Here is a 17,002-nt window from a genome sequence, read left to right as displayed (position 1 = left end):
CGTAATTTGTGTGCCCAGGAATCTGAAGTACTTCCAAATCAATTTAATCACAGACCTAGATCATGTAATTCCCTTTCCCGCAAATATAAAATCATTCAGCAAGCTTATGGAAATTTTAAAAAAAAATCCATACAAATATTTCAAAGAATGAAAACAATTTCCCAGTTATAAATGTCATGGCGAAACAACAGCTTTAATTTATTTTGTATCCATGCTTTAACTTAAACTTTGAAGGCCGATCTTTCCAAATGAAAGCTGCAATATCAAACCGATTGAAGCACATGTATGCATTCTATTACTAAACCGCTACTGCATTATTAAATTCAATGTACGTTGGATATCTACTTTGGGCACATGTATATTTCCCCAGGATGAATCATTACTATTTGGTAACTGTGGGAGAGTCTAGGACTAGAGGTCAGAGCCTCAGAATTACACGTTCTTTTAGGAAGGAGACAAGGAGAAATGTATTCAGTCAGAGGGTGGTGAATCTGTAGAATTCTTTGCCACAGGAGGCTATAGAGGCCGTCCGTCCTTTTAAATGTAGAGATAGATTGACACCTGTACTAATCAGAAATCTGAGGTTATGGGGAGAAGGTGAGAGAATAGGGTTAGAGGGAGAGATAGAATAGCCATGATTGAATGGTAGAGTATTGATGGGCTGAACGGCCTAATTCTACTCCTATCATTTATGATAACTGGTATTTTTCTCACGCTCCGAGTGATTAATTAGCTTCGATTCCAATCCCAAGTAAACATTGAAATATTGCACCAAACTGAAATATATTCCAACCACTTACTTCTTGAATAATCATTTCTTTTGTTGTTTTGAACTGATCGCGTTGTATCCGATTGAGATCGTGAACTGTTGCGTGAACTTGGTCTCTCTTGCCCATCTTGCTTCACTTCATCTAGATGTAGCGGAACCCATTTATGCTTTGTGGCTAATGTTTTTAAAAGAAAACAATGATAATTGTGCTTGGTTATATTTTACTCTTCATCAAGATGATTTTCCAGAATACAAATAAAAGTTGTAAAACAAGGGAAATGTAGGAAGTCATCTTTTAGTTTGGAAGTGAAAAACCAAGATGTTGTCTCCAATGAGATAGAACATAGAAGAGCACAGCATAAATACGCCCTTCAGCCCACAATGGCTGTGCAGACCATGATACCAAATTAATTCCAATAATAATAATAATGAACTGAATCTAATTGGCCTAGTCCCCGTGAACCCCATGCATTTTTATTTTCTGGATTAGCCTACCACGTGACCTTATGCAGCCAACATCCACGACTCGACCCATATCAATCATCTTGGTCACTTCCTTGAAATGCAGACCAAAACAAGACCTGCCCTGCCCAGTCGATAATAAGATTCCTGTCTATTAGCTCCCCCACCACTAATGGACACTTTTGCCTGCTGTGTTGTTTGACAACGCAAGGCTCACTGGCCAATAATATGCCAATTTATCCCTATTTACTTCCTTAAACGACAAATTGACCAACTTATCATCATCTCTGAAAGGCAATCATGACTCCAAATATAAAAACCATGAATGGAAATCACAACATTTTAATAAGTTTGACTCCATCAATAATAAGCTGAATTACTTGACTGCATGTACAAAAGTACAGCTGGAGCCAAAAATAGCATAGACTATGTACAGCACTTAATTAAACTATTTAATAAATACAAAAAACTGCCTCTAATAATATTAGAGGCATTTACATTCCAACATAGAGCAGTGGCATTTTAAGTGCTACATTGTACTAAAAAATGCAGCAGCTTTATGTTGGAATGTAAATGCCTCTAGTATTATTCAACAAAGTACTATGATAATTGGTCAGGATCATCAAAAGTAGCAGCTAATTTGCAAAATCACTAATTCTCCTCACTGTTTATCTAATTTTGGATTCAAATCCCATATTATTTATTTTGCATGCCTGCCATTAATATGAAACAAAAACTTGCAGAAATATAATTTAGCTTCCACGCAATTTTGAACAATATTTTTGTGCATTTGTTAAAATGCACCAAACAAAAGCATAAATAAATAAATATAGAAAATATATTATGCAACATGCATTTTCCTCCAACAGGAAGTATATGCAGAAACATTTTCTATTTAAAAAGATTCTGGGTTTTATAAATGATGTTGACTAATGTTTTACAGCTCATTCTCTGTTCAACTTGGACTGTAAACGCATGATCATTGATTGGCTTTGCAATGATTTTGAAACATAGTTTGATTGTCTCTATTTTTCTTTTACTTAAAATCAAAGACAAACAGGAAAAATGCTTAATATACATGGATAAAGAGGCAGACAAATATAGCACTCTCCAACCATACCAAGATTAGGAACTGTCTGCTACCCATAAAAATGAGCTATTAAATCTGAAAAATGTGGCAAGGGGAAAAGAGAGAAAAGGATGCATAATCACACTGTGTCATGTTTGATGCAACTTTTACAGCTATGATTTTCCAATCCAGTTGGAGAACCATAGAGATGTGCTTCTCTTGGATATATTATGGCCAACAGCACACCTTTACATTTTTATGACGTGTTTGGGCATTCACAATGGATTGGAGTGTTTTTTTTAAAACTGCAATTTTATTCTTGAGTTCCTTATGTGGGAAGGCTGAGGGATGAGAATCCAAAACATAAAGTTAAGGTTTTTCGGTATAGAAGAACCTACCTTTTTTCCCCTTTTGTGAAGATCCCTGGGATTCATCATCAATGGCCGACTTCTCCTCATCATCATTTTGGAGCGTTTCTCTATTTTCTTTGCTCTCACTGTTGTCCTTCTTTTCAGTCTTATCTTTCTTCTTATTTTTATTCAGAGGCTTTTTGCTTGGTTGGTTCATGATGTTATGATGCTACAAGTGAAAAGATACAATCAAAGATCACAATCACATTTATATCTTCAAAAAGCTCATACAAATCTATAATGGGACATATCTTTAAACATAATTATATTGACCCTTTTAAGAGTAATCTACTGTTGGTTTTAAATCAAGGCCCACTTTTCTAAATCTTCTTAAGATACTGGGAATAATGAAAACAGATAATGAAACTGGGAAGATAAATAACAATGATTAACCCTAGCTTTGCATTCAACATTATTCTGAAATGAATACTGTAAACAGTCTCTAAATGGGTTAAGCATTTGGAACAGTTATAAGAATAGCAAATCCAGAGAAGAAATAGAAAATAGAAGAAATCTCAATGACATTTAAATTATTAAGATGCGAACTAAAAATTGGGGGGTGCACACAAAATTAGGGAAGATATTGAAGATTTAAAAATAAATAAATAAAAAGACGTGGGAATGATTTTCTTCCAAGGATCAAGATTCATTTTCCCCCTTGACCTTAAAGCAGATGAGTAGGTGCAATTAGTTTTAGTTCACACTGTAACCGGGATTTGATCAATAAAAACTAACAGCATCGCTTAAAGCAAGGTTTCAATGACAAGTACTACTGCGATATAACGAGGGTTTACTGCAAACAGCCCACAGCGGAGGCAGTGGCATCCCTTAATAGAAACATAGAAATTAGGTGCAGGAGTAGGCCATTCGGCCCTTCGAGCCTGCACCGCCATTCAATATGATCATGGCTGATCATCCAACTCAGTATCCCGTAACCTGCCTTCTCTCCATACCCTCTGATCCCCTTAGCCACAAGGGCCACATCTAACTCCCTCTAAATATAGCCAATGAACTGGCCTCAACTACCCTCTGTGGCAGAGAGTTCCAGAGAATGCAGATGATGGTTAATAGAGAAAAAGACCCAAAGTGCTGGAGTAATTTAGCGGGTCAGGATCTCTGGACAATACGGACAGGTGACACCGGGGACCCTTCCTCAGACTGATTCAGTGGGCTGAGTTACTCCAGCACTGGGCTCCCCCACCCCTCTCATCTGCTGTTGGCGGCAACTCTCGATGAGAAACTGCGGGTGGGAGGAGTGGGAAACGGATGATTGGACACAGGCGGTGGCGGATAAAGCCACTGCCGACAGCAAGAAACAGCGGCAGGTGAGGGCGGGGCTCGCCTGTGCACCTTGCCAGGTGGAGTGGGGTTGCAAACCAGAGCTGTAAACATCCAGGGAACGGTGGGGAGCCAGGGATGGGTCGGTAGGTCAGTCCATTCACATTCAGTTTACATTGTTACGTTTATGGCATCCATGGTGCTGTAGAGACACAGACAGGTATCATTAGCAGGCTAGGGATGTAATGTTTCATTATCTCCTGACCTCTGTTGGTCTGAAAACCGATAATCCTCAAAGGCTCTGGAACGGAGTGTGGCGGAAAATCAGCGTTCAACCTGTACATTTGAAAAATATTCAGGTTTCGAGTTCTTTCGGATAGCGAGTTTTCAAGTTCATGCAACCTTGGGTTCTTTCTTTTTAATTCCATACAGACCATCTGTATCTTTCTGTAGTCTAAAGCTTTCCTCCTTACTGTCAATCACATGGCCAAAAACGTGTCACTTCACCTGTGTTTAACTGTACTTATGCAGACTCGGAAGCAGCTGTTACTTTTATCAAACTGTAATGAGTTCTGACAGCGTTGCTTACAAATAATAAATAAATTCCAGGTCATTAAGAGAAACGAACATCAAAGACGACAACAAATAAGCAATATATATGTGGATACAAGATGGAAAAAATGACACTCATCTCAAAGATATAAATCAAAAGATTTATAATGATATTTTTTCCTTGTACACCCGACTTAAGAACTTCCTATTCAGTAGGGGTAAATGGCCATCTCCCTTCTTTAAAAAAAACGTCTCCATGGACAGGCGGCAGCTAGTTTGTTTTCCACCAGCATTGCATTAGTATTTTGTTCTATTTGAGAGACCAGCTTGTGAAGTATTTGTTTATTCCCAGCATACATACCTCTTTATTAGCCATCTCTCCTGGAGTCGGCCAGTTTGTGATGTCACTGAAATCACTTGCCTAAAAAAATAAATAATAATAATGAAAAGCAATAGACTTCATAGACGTTTACAGCATAGAAGGATATGTCAATCAATCAACCTTTAAGGATATGTCATCCGGAATAGTAGAATCAGGCCATTCGGCCCATCAAGTCTGCTCTGACATTCAATCATGACTGATTTATCTCTCCCTCCTAACCCCATTCTCCTGCCTTCTCTGCATAACCGACACCTTCACAATAATCTATCTATCTCCGCCGTAAATATATCCACTGACTTCGCCTCCACAGCCTTCTGTGGCAAAGAATTTCACAGATTCACCACCCTCTGACTAAATAAATGTCTCCTCATCTCCTTTCTAAAAGGAAGGTCCTTTAATTCTGATGCTATGGCCTAGACTCTCCCACTAGTGGAAACATCCTCTCCACATCCATTCTATCCAAGCCTTCCACTATTCTGTTTCAATGAGGTCCCCCCTCATTCTTCTAAACTCCAGCGAGTACAGGCCCAGTGCCGACAAACGCTCATCATAGGTTAACCTACTCATTCCTGGGATCATTCTTGTAAACCTCCTCTGAACCCTCTGCAGAACCAGCACTTCCTTCCTCAGATATGGTGCCCAAAAATTGCTGACAATATTCCAAATGCAGTCTTATCAGTGCCTTAGAGGTTCAACATGACACCCCTGTTTTTGTATCGAAGCCCTCTTGAAATAAATGCCAGCATTGAATTTGCTTTCTTTACTACTGATATAGTATGGTAGAACTATCAAAATAATCCAAATACCACCCCCCCCGACCAAAGCCTCTCATTTTGAAAAAGTCCCCATTTTATATGTATGCGTGTGTATGTACATTTTAAACTGTATACTTATTCACCCTATATATATATATATATATAGGTTCAATACCCATCCTATTGGAATGGCAAGCTGAGTGTATTGGTTTATTATTGTCACTGCACACAAGTACAATCATGCCTTACACAAGTACAACGGGTAGTGCACAGAACAATACGCAAGTGCAGAATGCCGTTTTCCAGCATGGGTTCATATGGTCTTGGAGCAGAATTAAACCATTCAGCCCATCAAGTCCACTCTGCCATTCAATCATGGTTGATTTATCTTTCCCTATAACCCCTGACACAATAATCTATCTCTGCCTTAAAAAATATCCATTGAGCTGGCCTTCACAGACTTCTGTGGCAATGAATTCCACAGATTTGTCACCCTCTGACTAAAATAAATGTTCCCCATCGCCTTCTGAAAGGACGTCCATTTATTCTGAGGCTGTGACCTCTGGTCCTAAACTCTCCCAACTAGTGGAAACATCCTCTCCACATCCACTCTATCCAGGCATTGTAGCGCTACAGTTTGAGAAAAGAAACTCAACGGTCGCAATGAGGTCGGTTGGAAAATCGGAAAAGCATTCTTGTTAATGTTATTCTCAAAGCTTGGTGTGGGGGTGCTGTCATTAGCACTGGCAAAGAGACAGCTGTTCCTTTATGGTTTCACAAATCAAGTTGGTGTTAGTGTCCGATTAAAATTAACGGTGGCTATAAAAGGGTGCAGGTGCGGTGTCGTTTGATGACTGTGATTTGGAAAGTTAAGAGAAATGACATTACAATATGGCATATTGTAGGTTAGATAAGTAGTATCGTAACCAGTGTATATCAAGAAGGAAAAGGTTCAACATACGTACACCTTTGATGCAAAAGGATTCAAATACAGTAATCTGTAAAGGACGTCTAAGTGAAGTTAGATTGGGATTTCCTGAGATGGGGTTCCTGAGAGTGCTCCTGTTTCTCCCATAGATGTGCAGATTGGTGGAGTGTGGTAATGAAGTTAAATGGGATTACTGTTGCCAGTGCAAATGTGTGCTTAATAGTTGATACAAGTTTGGTGGGCTGAAGGGCCCGCTTGTGTGTTGTACGACTAAGTAGAAAGGAAAAAGACAGATGTTTAATTCAGAACAAGGTTTCAATAAAGGCCAAGACAACCTTTATAAAAAATGGCTGCATTTGACTCTCATGTCTACTCCTCCCACATCAAGATGGATTTTATGCAAGAGGAAAAACAAAAATAAATGTGGCTTGCTTTCTCAAGGGAAAGAATACTATCCAGCTGTTCAGAATACCTCCAATCCTATCTAGTCTTGTTTAACCCATTTACACCTCCCTTATCTCTAAACTTTGACAACCTTGGTTAGGATTTAGTTCCACAGTTTTGTTACACCTTCACTATAAAAATAAGTAACAAAACAAAAATAATGTAACTGTAATCGGGCAACATGCTCCGTTATAGACCAGTATTAAACAAAGTGCCGTAGTGCATAACACTACTTAGTCAGGTGGTAAATTGTTTTGTTTTTGTCACCAGAATATTTTGTAGAATATTTAAAGAGGCACAATAACCAGAATTTGTTGTATGTAGCATGCACTAAAGCCAATGCCTTTATAGGAGCTTTCAGAACTCATTACTTTCAAGTAAATTCCTTAGTGGTGAATGTTATCTAGTCCTAAGGGAAAGTGATAATTTGTGTAATTTAGTCTGTGGGGATTGCCAGAAAACGTATTCCTTCCAACAGGTGTTACTAACAAGAAGGCTATTAATATAAAAACTTCTAAATTGTTATTGCCTCATGCTCATTTAACCTGCTACAAGAAAACAATGCAAGAAAAAAAAAAGTCAAATCATGAGGAAAATATTTCTGTTTAGCACCGATTCCAGCACACCAGAGGCTGTTTAAGAAGGAAAAAATGGATAATCAAAAACTACAGATGTAGGAAAAGCTAGAAACACTCAAAAACCACGCAACATTTGGTGAGTGAAGCAGAAGTAATGGTATCAAAGGAATTGAATGGCTGCAAACGGACTCAGCCAAGACATTTTTAATAATCTAAGTTTTGGGGAGATGGACACAAGAGCTTCAAGAATAGAAGAAAAAGAGCAAAGAAATAGAAGAGCCAAATGAGCCAGGGGGTGGGAGTGGCTGTGGCAAGGGGTTAATTGTTTTTTACACACGTTGAGGATGTGATGGAATAGGCCCATTATTAAGTTCACAGAGACAATCTATTTGTTCCTTTTACATACCTTGCCAGATTTCTTTATCGTCTTGGGCTTGTTTGCCTTGATGACTTTGGTTGCACTTTGGGCTTCTGAAACTAAAATGTAGAGGTAAGTCAGAGAACAGAAATCAAAATGTAGAAAAATCATTCAATTTTAATATATACAAACACCTTTCAGAATGTTACAAAGAAACCTATAATCAATTAAGCGCATTGACACAGAGCAGTTTAAAATACTGCAGCCAATATTCATACAAACAAAATCTCTTATAATGCAGTGATGGGGGGGGGGGGGGGGGGGGGGGTGAATCAGTGTGGATCGGATCGGTACAAAAAAAAAAAAAATCTAATCATATTTACATCTGTTTTCTGAATACCTCCAAACAAAGTGCTTTCTTGCATCTTCTCAGTAAATTATACTGTGCACAATAATTATGTTCATTTTCAAGATTAGGGAAATTTAAAGAAGCATTTTACTACGTAACTCGTGAAATGCAGAGATCTGGGAACTCCCTTGTCAGATATGAAACAGGGCAGCGCACCGGTTACAACAGTCAAGAAGGCCAACTCAATACATTTATTTTTAGGGGAACTCAACATAAAAGTAGGGAGATTTGACCCAGTTACATAGGCATAGGCAAGACCTCATCACGAGAACTGTGCATTGCAGTGAATTTATTAAATTACTTTGATGCATTTAAAGCAATTTAAGGGAAGGTATAGTAGACTATTAGAACCTGGAATGGCCAGGCTGCTTTACAAGGATCGACTAAACTTGAAACTCATTTGAGAATCTTTGTGCACAGGAGACCTTTCTTTAACAAAAGCACTCAGAAAACATCTCAAAAAAAGTTCAGATATACGTAACTGGGAAATCTTGCAGTAAACTGGCCCAGTGATTTTTCTTGTCACACCACTCAAGACAACACAATCTCCTTTGTGGAGACTTGCATGTTAAAATGAGCTCAGGGCCTAATTGTCTGCAATTTGGCAGTACATAAGCAGCGTCAGATACTTGGAACAAATCAAGCAGAGATCCATGAAATGTCACAAATGACCAGATATACCGAGTCAAATGTGGAGATTTCCCATGCAGGTTGGTGGTGGACCAAAAAATAATTTACATTCAGCAGACCCCTCAATGTAAATGCATATCGCCAAATGAGGGGGATATTTCATTACCAATGTGAGCGTTTAGAACCTGGCTCGCAGTCACAAGTCACGGTTCAGGATGGATATATGTTGTATCCACATGTGCAATTGGGGGCAGGAAAAGCTGGCAAGAAAAATTATGAAAAGAGATGGTCATTTGAGGATGCATTTACAGCAGCCCTTCAATGGAGCACAATAGTCATAAAATCAGCAATATCTTGATAGCCTGTATATCACAAATCCCATAATATAAAGGATTGGATACCCATTATATAAATTTCCCGATCACCAGAATTATCTAACTTTCATCCAACTTTCAAAGAAAGATTCAGACAGGAAAGCACAAGCTGTTGAGAATGAAAACATCATGCTCCAGAATGACAGAATTTATAAGTCTTCCTTACTTTAAAACTATTCTAAAAATAAAAAAGGTGGGGGGTGATATTGGGCAAGGGTCTTACACCAAATTGATACTTCTTCAAAGTGTAACACTTGTAATAAATCCCTGCCATCACATTTTAAACAGGTGTCATATTTTCATGTCAAAGGATAAAGGTTCTGGAGTAAGCTCACCTGCTGAATTTGAAAAATTCCCTCAAAGAAATGCAGTTGTTTGTAATTCTGAGGAGTCTTACTTCATTTCTCCTTATTTGGTCATTCAAAAAATATGTGTTAAATTCTCCCAACCTTATTCAAAGAAATCCGTTGTGACAAATTGCCAGTTTGCTATCACAACTACCCTCCAACACATGCAGCTGGGAACAGGATAAAGGCAGTTTTTTTGAAAAACAACAGTATGTAACTGGTTGACCAATGTTCCAATACCAGTCAAAGACACTACTTAAACATTCTGTCATGATTATTTAGGTAATAAACATTCTACTACTTATTGAAACAATGGAATACGCAATTATAGAAGATTGAAACCAAATAACAGACCTAATTTAACAAAGATTGTTTTTTAAATACCAAATTACAACCCTATGTTTTCTTTAAAAGAAAAAGACTAGTCCTGACAATGCATAAAAGTAATTAGATAATTAATTAACTATGCACGGTTCAAAATGGAATACAATCTATTGAAGAAAAAGCTATTAGAAAGAAAAAATCTTCCAATGTCGAGCATTGTCAGTTTCTCATCCTAATTTATTTAACACATTACGAAAAGGCAATGTAAAACCAACAATAATCCATGTTTTTTTTGATACAGTTAATAAACATAAGTTTACTGTTTTTCCTGCTCCATGCTGAAAACGCAGCCGGTATTCTGCTCTTGCTCCATTTCAAAATGCTCCCCATTTACATTCTTCGCAAACATAATGAGTGCAGTTGCAGGCCATGCATGGGACCCCAAGATCCGTTTGTATCACGATATTTTGTAGATTGGTCAAATAATAATTTTCTCTTCATTTGTTCTTCGAAACGGAATACCCACACATTATAATCTGCCAAGATTTTATCCATTCACTTAACCCATCTACGAATCCCATTGCACCCTGTGCCTTACTCATAATTTGCTAATATTTGTACCATCAGAAAATTTGGCTTTAGTACATTTCACCATGTGTAATGTATATTGTGTAGTTAATCATAGAATGATATAGCACAGGAACAGACCCCATTGATGCACATCGTCCATGAAGCCAGTCTAAAATAATCCAAGTTAAGGCCCCAGCAATAATCCCCACGAGCTACAGCTACAATCAGTCGTATGAAAATGGCTCATTTACCTCGACTGTTTTTCATTAGCCAGACAAACAGACCTCCAGTATATTACCTTCTTTCTTTCTGCAATAGTCTTTTATGTAGCAACATATCAAATGCCTCTGACTCTTAACTTTATTTTACTTTCTCATCATTCATTTTGATGTTATACGCAAGGACTGCAGCTCCTCAGCTGGGATTCTCAATTACTGATCACAGTGAAAAGCAATCAATGTCCCTTATTCTCTTTCAAAACAATGCCTTCATCCAATAACAATAGAAACTTTCAGTAGGTAATATGTTGATTCCTTACTTGACTAACATTCTGTGACTGGGCTGTAATTCAAGTCATAAAATCTAACTCCTTACACTAAAAATAAAATGCCTAGTTCTAATAAAGACCAAAGAAAATCTTACGCCGTTTTAACATAATGCTTTACTACTCCAAACTATATGTACAGCATTATTTAGATACATGTCACAGTAACTACTGCAACATGAAGCTGTCTTCTAGTTGGGCGATGACATGTTAAGTTTATTCGTAAGCAGACAAGGAAGACATAATGGCGGTGTAATAACAGATCCAATTGTAGAAATAGCCACTGTATCAGAGAAGTAACTCTGTTGTAATTTCAAAAATGCTACTTAGTTTTACTTCGACCACTGAGAGCCAATAGCTGATGGGTTATTGTGAATACCGGAAGAAAATTAATTAACAGCGTATGTTGACTGTGAGGTTGGGGCACACAAACATTTGTCAGCAGGTATCAAGAGATTCTCTGCACGCACACCTACCATCAACCACCATACATACTAAATACCAATCAACACCTCTCCTCAATCTCATGTCGATTGACTTTGGTTCGTTCCCGGAATCTTAGTTTATTATTGTACTTCCTTTTAGCAAAATCTACTTTATTACCCATCTCCTACACTTATTTGTGTAAACATGTGTCTCTAGACCCCATAGACAATAGGTGCAGGAGTAGGCCATTTGGCCCTTAGAGCCATTCAACCGCCATTCAATGTGATCATGGCTGATCAGCCCCAATCAATACCCTGTTCCTGCCTTCTCCCCATATCCCCTGACTCCGCTATTTTTAAGAGCCCTATCTAGCTCTCTCTTTAAAGCATCCAGAGAACCTGCCTCTACCACGCTCCGAGGCAGAGAATTCCACAGACTCACCACTTTCTGTGAGAAAAAGTGTTCCCTCGTCTCTGTTCTAAATGGCTTACTCCTTATTCTTAAACTGTGGCCCCTGGTTCTGGATTTCCCCCAACATCGGGAACATGTTTCCTGCCTCTAGCGTGTCCAAACCCTTAACAATCTTATATGTTTCAATGAGATTCCCTCTCATCCTTCTAAACTCCAGAGTGTACAAGCCCAGCTGCTCCATTCTCTCAGCATATGGCAGTCCTGCCATCCCGGGAATTAACCTTGTAAACCTACGCTGCAAGAACAATAGCAAGAATGTCCTTCCTCAAATTAGGGGGCCAAAACTGCACACAATACTCCAGGTGTGGTCTCACTAGGGATCTGTGCAACATCAGAAGGACCTCTTTGACTAGTTTCCAAAACTTTTTTCCATTGACAGTTTGGCCTCACACGGTATCCAAGTGACATAATAATAACAGCCACCATTATTAATTTTGAAGCTGCAAATGCACATGCTGTGATGCTTGCGTTGTGGAGGAATCTTAACAACAATGTGATCCTATCAATTGGGCCAGCAACCCAAGAAAGTGATAGGTGTTCCAACTTGAAAATACGTTTTGAACCAGGATGTGTACAATAGTTAATTATACACAAGATGTTCGCAATAAACTTTTTGTAGAACACATTTAAAACCTTGCTTATGAGCAATCAACTATGCTGATTAATGCTTCATTTCGCATACACAAAAAGAATAGTACCAAGTCTAATCCTAACGAATTTGGAGATTTAGACAATAATAACTTTAAGGTAACATCAATTATACTACCAGATAATGTTTGCTAATATTTAATTAAATCCTACACAAGGATACAAAATATAAAAGGATGGTTAAAACTCTCAAGCCAGTTCAACATTTCAATGTGAACCAATACCATATTTCTACCTTTACCCTGTCTCAACCAGTCACCAGCATTTTCATGCCTGGGGCAGTTCTTCACAACTCCTCCTTTCTATTCAGTACTGCAATTTTTCATTGTCACTTTTCATTTAGCTTCCATTTTTCCTGACAACACAATAGTCCCGGTTAGATCGTGCTGGATATCTTAGATCTGAAAATTAGACATTGTGCACAAACACTTACCAAAGCCAGATGCAGAACGCATCTCCCTTCGGCTCTTTCGATTCTTAAATCTAGGATCAAGGCCTCAGGCAGCATAACCTCAGGAAGCACTGTCCCTAAACTATAGGTGTTGAAGCTGGGGGGGGGGGGGGGGGGAACTACGTATTTGACTAAAACCAGTTATTAATTTTGAATGGAGTTTAAATGTTCCTGACAATTGAAATAATAAATAATTCAAATGATTTTTAAAAACGGTAACACTTTAAACAACCAATAATTTAGACAAGAAAAAGGTGACTGAAAAGTGACTTTTGTTTCCAGATGTTTTTAATGCCAGCAGTAGATGTAGCCAGGGAACCTGGCAACCCGGGCCGGCGTTGGCAGTCCAACCTGGCGGGTGCTGCCTAGGTAGGTCAGGTCTGAAAGCGGACAGAGGGAGTGGTCTGGGCTGGTAACGGTAGCACGGCCTGGCAGTGAAGGTCAGTAGTTCTGGCCTGGAAGCAGCTGGGGTGGTGGAAGCTTCAGTGGTCCAGGCCTCGGAGGTGGTAAACGTTGACACTGCATCTCCCTGCGCAGCTGTGGGTCCCGGCCTTATGGCTATGGGATGCGCAGAGTGATCCAGCAGGGGTGGTCTTGACTGAAACGCCATCTATCCATGCTCTCCAGACCAGCCGAGTTACTCCAGCACTTTGTGTCCGTCATCATTGCACAAGTGTTGATCAAAGCTTGTCAATTTCAATCACCCCATAGTGTAACTTGGGGCCTGTATTCTTAATGCAACTGTGGTGTCGGATTAATACGAGGAGGTAAACAAAAATGCTGGAGAAACTCAGGGAGTGAGGCAGCATCTATGGAGCGAAGGAATAGGTGACGTTTCGGGTCGAGAGCCTTCTTCAGACTAATATGAGGATGCTTCAACCGCTGTTTATAAAAAGAGGTCTGTGATAACGAGGGTTTGCTGTGCTTGCTTTCTTTATGGTTCTGAGGGCAAAGTGAAATACAAGCTCTTCTGCAGAAGGACAAGAAGCATCTAACAGCACAGGTGAGTGCATTGTTTGGGAGATAGTGTGCTCTTTCTGCCATTTACACTTTTTATTTACTCACAACACACTGACTCACAATTCTCCATGCCATTCCAAATGCTCCTTCTCTACTTCGAATGGTCACGGGCTAGTTGTTCCCATGATTCAGTGATACATTCATTACACGGTAGCTTTAAGTATTCGAACCTCTTCCTCTTTTCTCTCGGCACATCAAATTGGTATAGTGGCTTTTCCAGGTATCTGATGCTGGCAACATGCAAGACTAACCTTTCCCGATGGACTAAAGTATAACTAGAGTTTCCATTCTAAGGGTGTCAGCCTGAGAAAGCTCTGATGTTGGCTCGGTGAATTGTGAACATTTTGTGTGAGCTGGTTGAATCTTTCCAGTGAGCCCAAGATTTTATTTACCCTCCAACACCTAGCTTGCCCACGTATACATTAACACCACAACATTTTATTTCAATGATTGGACTGAAGTATAATCAATCAACACATTTCAAAATCTAACTATTGCATTCATTGGCGGTCACTCGAAACGAGTATGATGCTCCTCTCCTCTCCATAGGGTTGTCTACTGGTGGGTCTGCAGATGTCTGTAGAGGCTGATCCGCGATCCACACACCTTGGTGCAAAGCGGGCAGTGGAGACTGGCGGGGGTGGGTAGTCTTCGAGCCCCCTTCTCTCTCTCCTTACGGTGCTGTCGCTTTGTCTCTGTGACACGGCGTAGTTCCATTTCTTGACGTGCAGCTCCTTCCGGCACGGATTACCTCCAGGAGCGCCTGTCCAGTGCAATGTGCTCCCAGTTGCTTGATGTGATGTGGAATTTCTTCAGACTGTTCTTGATGTTGTCCTTGAAGTGTTTCTTTGTCCCGCCGGGGGCTCGCCGACCTTCCTTCAGTTGAGAGTACAGGATTTGTTTAGGGAAGCGTGTGTTGGACATGCGGATGACATGGCCAGTCCATCGAAGTTGGTGCTGCTTTATTTGTGGTGGTGATGCTGGTCATGTTGGCTTCCTCCAAAACGCTGATGTTGGTGCGTTTGTCCTCCCAGCTGATCCTCAGAATTGTTCGTAAGGATTTTTGATGGTATTGTTCCAGGGCTCTCAGGTGCCTGCTGTAGGTGGTCCATGACTCGGCTCCATACAACAGGGTGGAGAGGACAACGGCTCTGTAGACCAGCAGTTTTGTTTGAGCCTTGAAGTCTTGGTCTTCAAAGACTCTTTTCCGGAGTCTGGCGTAGGCTCCGCTGGCACAACTTAGGGGATGGTTGACCTCAGAGGCAATGTCAGCTTTTGAGGAAAGAATGCTGCCAAGGTAGGGGAAGGGAAAGCAGACTATTATCTAAATGGTGGCCGATTGGGAAAGGGGGGGATGCAGCGAGACCTGGGTGTCATGGTACACCAGTCATTGAAGGTAGGCATGCAGGTGCAGCAGGCAGTAAAGAAAGCGAATGGTATGTTAGCTTTCATTGCAAAAGGATTTGAGTATAGGAGTAGGGAGGTTCTACTGCAGTTGTACAGGGTCTTGGTGAGACCACACTTGGAGTATTGCGTACAGTTTTGGTCTCCAAATCTGAGGAAAGACATTCTTGCCATAGAGGGAGTGCAGAGACGGTTCACCAGACTGATTCCTGGGATGTCAGGACTGTCTTATGAAGAAAGACTGGATACACTTGGTTTATACTCTCTAGAATTTAGGAGATTGAGAGGGGATCTTATAGAAACTTACAAAATTCTTAAGGGGTTAGACAGGCTAGATGCAGGAAGATTGTTCCCGATGTTAGGGAAGTCCAGGACAAGGGGTCACAGCTTAAGGATAAGGGGGAAATCCTTTAAAACCGAGATGAGAAGAACTTTTTTCACACAGAGAGTGGTGAATCTCTGGAACTCTCTGCCACAGAGGGTAGTTGAGGTCAGTTCATTGGCTATATTTAAGAGGGAGTTAGATGTGGCCCTTGTGGCTAAGGGGATCAGGGGGTATGGAGAGAAGGCAAGTACGGGATACTGAGTTGGATGATCAGCCATGATCATATTGAATGGCGGTGCAGGCTCGAGGGGCCGAATGGCCTACCCCTGCACCTAATTTCTATGTTTCTATGTTTCTACGTGGTCAACGTTTTTAAGAGTGGTGTCGCCCACTTTTATAGTGGGCTGGGTAGACTGCTGGTTGGGTGGAGGTTGATGTAGGATCTGGGTCTTTTTGATATTTAAGGCTAGGCCCTTGGCTCTGTATCCCTTGGCAAAGGCATTCAGGATGCCGTGGAGGTCTTCTGCAGAGCGTGCTGCAATGGCACAATCGTCCGTGTACTGAAGCTCCATGATGGCGGTGTTGCTGACTTTGCTCTTGGCCTTCAACCTATTATTAAAGTTGAAGATCCCACCGTCAGTTCTGTAGAGGATTGGGATCCCCTGTGGCAGCTCTTCACTAATGAGGTGAAGTATGGCAGCAATGAAGACAACAAACAGGGTGGGTGCGATGATGCATCCCTGTTTCACCCCCGTTTCCACAGTGAAGGGCTCAGACTCAGAGCCGTAGTTGCTGAGCACTGTGACTGACATGCCATCATGTAGAAGCCTCAATATTCTGATGTACTTGTCTATAAACCACCTATCACAGTGAGATCTGTTCAATCATGCTTGCTTGGATGTATCAATTATAAACGTCAAATCTAATGTTCTTCCCATGCGCAACACCAAGAAAGACTTTAAAAATTAATGAGTATTGAATCCACATATTTGCAACCTTTGCTTTCAATACACCCGAAATCAATGATTTGCATCAGGATTCTATGCTTTCAAATTAGGAAAATGTCTTCCCAAC

General features: G+C 40.2%; 1 protein-coding gene across 2 annotated transcripts in view; it reads right to left on the bottom strand.

Annotated features, from left to right (window-relative positions):
* LOC129704513 (la-related protein 1B-like) overlaps positions 1-17,002 on the bottom strand; it is a 62,693-nt gene that overhangs the window by 30,609 nt on the left and 15,082 nt on the right. For both annotated transcript variants that reach the window (XM_055647658.1, XM_055647668.1), the window contains exons 3-6: positions 8,034-8,104; positions 4,902-4,961; positions 2,699-2,879; positions 801-944 (exon numbers count right to left, since the gene is read on the bottom strand). In XM_055647658.1, the coding sequence (XP_055503633.1) occupies positions 801-944; positions 2,699-2,879; positions 4,902-4,961; positions 8,034-8,104 (456 nt within the window). The remainder of the gene's footprint in view (positions 1-800; positions 945-2,698; positions 2,880-4,901; positions 4,962-8,033; positions 8,105-17,002) is intronic.

Source organism: Leucoraja erinacea, chromosome 1 (assembly GCF_028641065.1).
Source record: "Leucoraja erinacea ecotype New England chromosome 1, Leri_hhj_1, whole genome shotgun sequence".
Lineage (NCBI taxonomy): Eukaryota > Metazoa > Chordata > Chondrichthyes > Rajiformes > Rajidae > Leucoraja > Leucoraja erinaceus.
The sequence above is the reverse complement of the archived record's forward strand: the minus strand, read 5'-3'. Positions and strand labels throughout refer to the sequence as shown.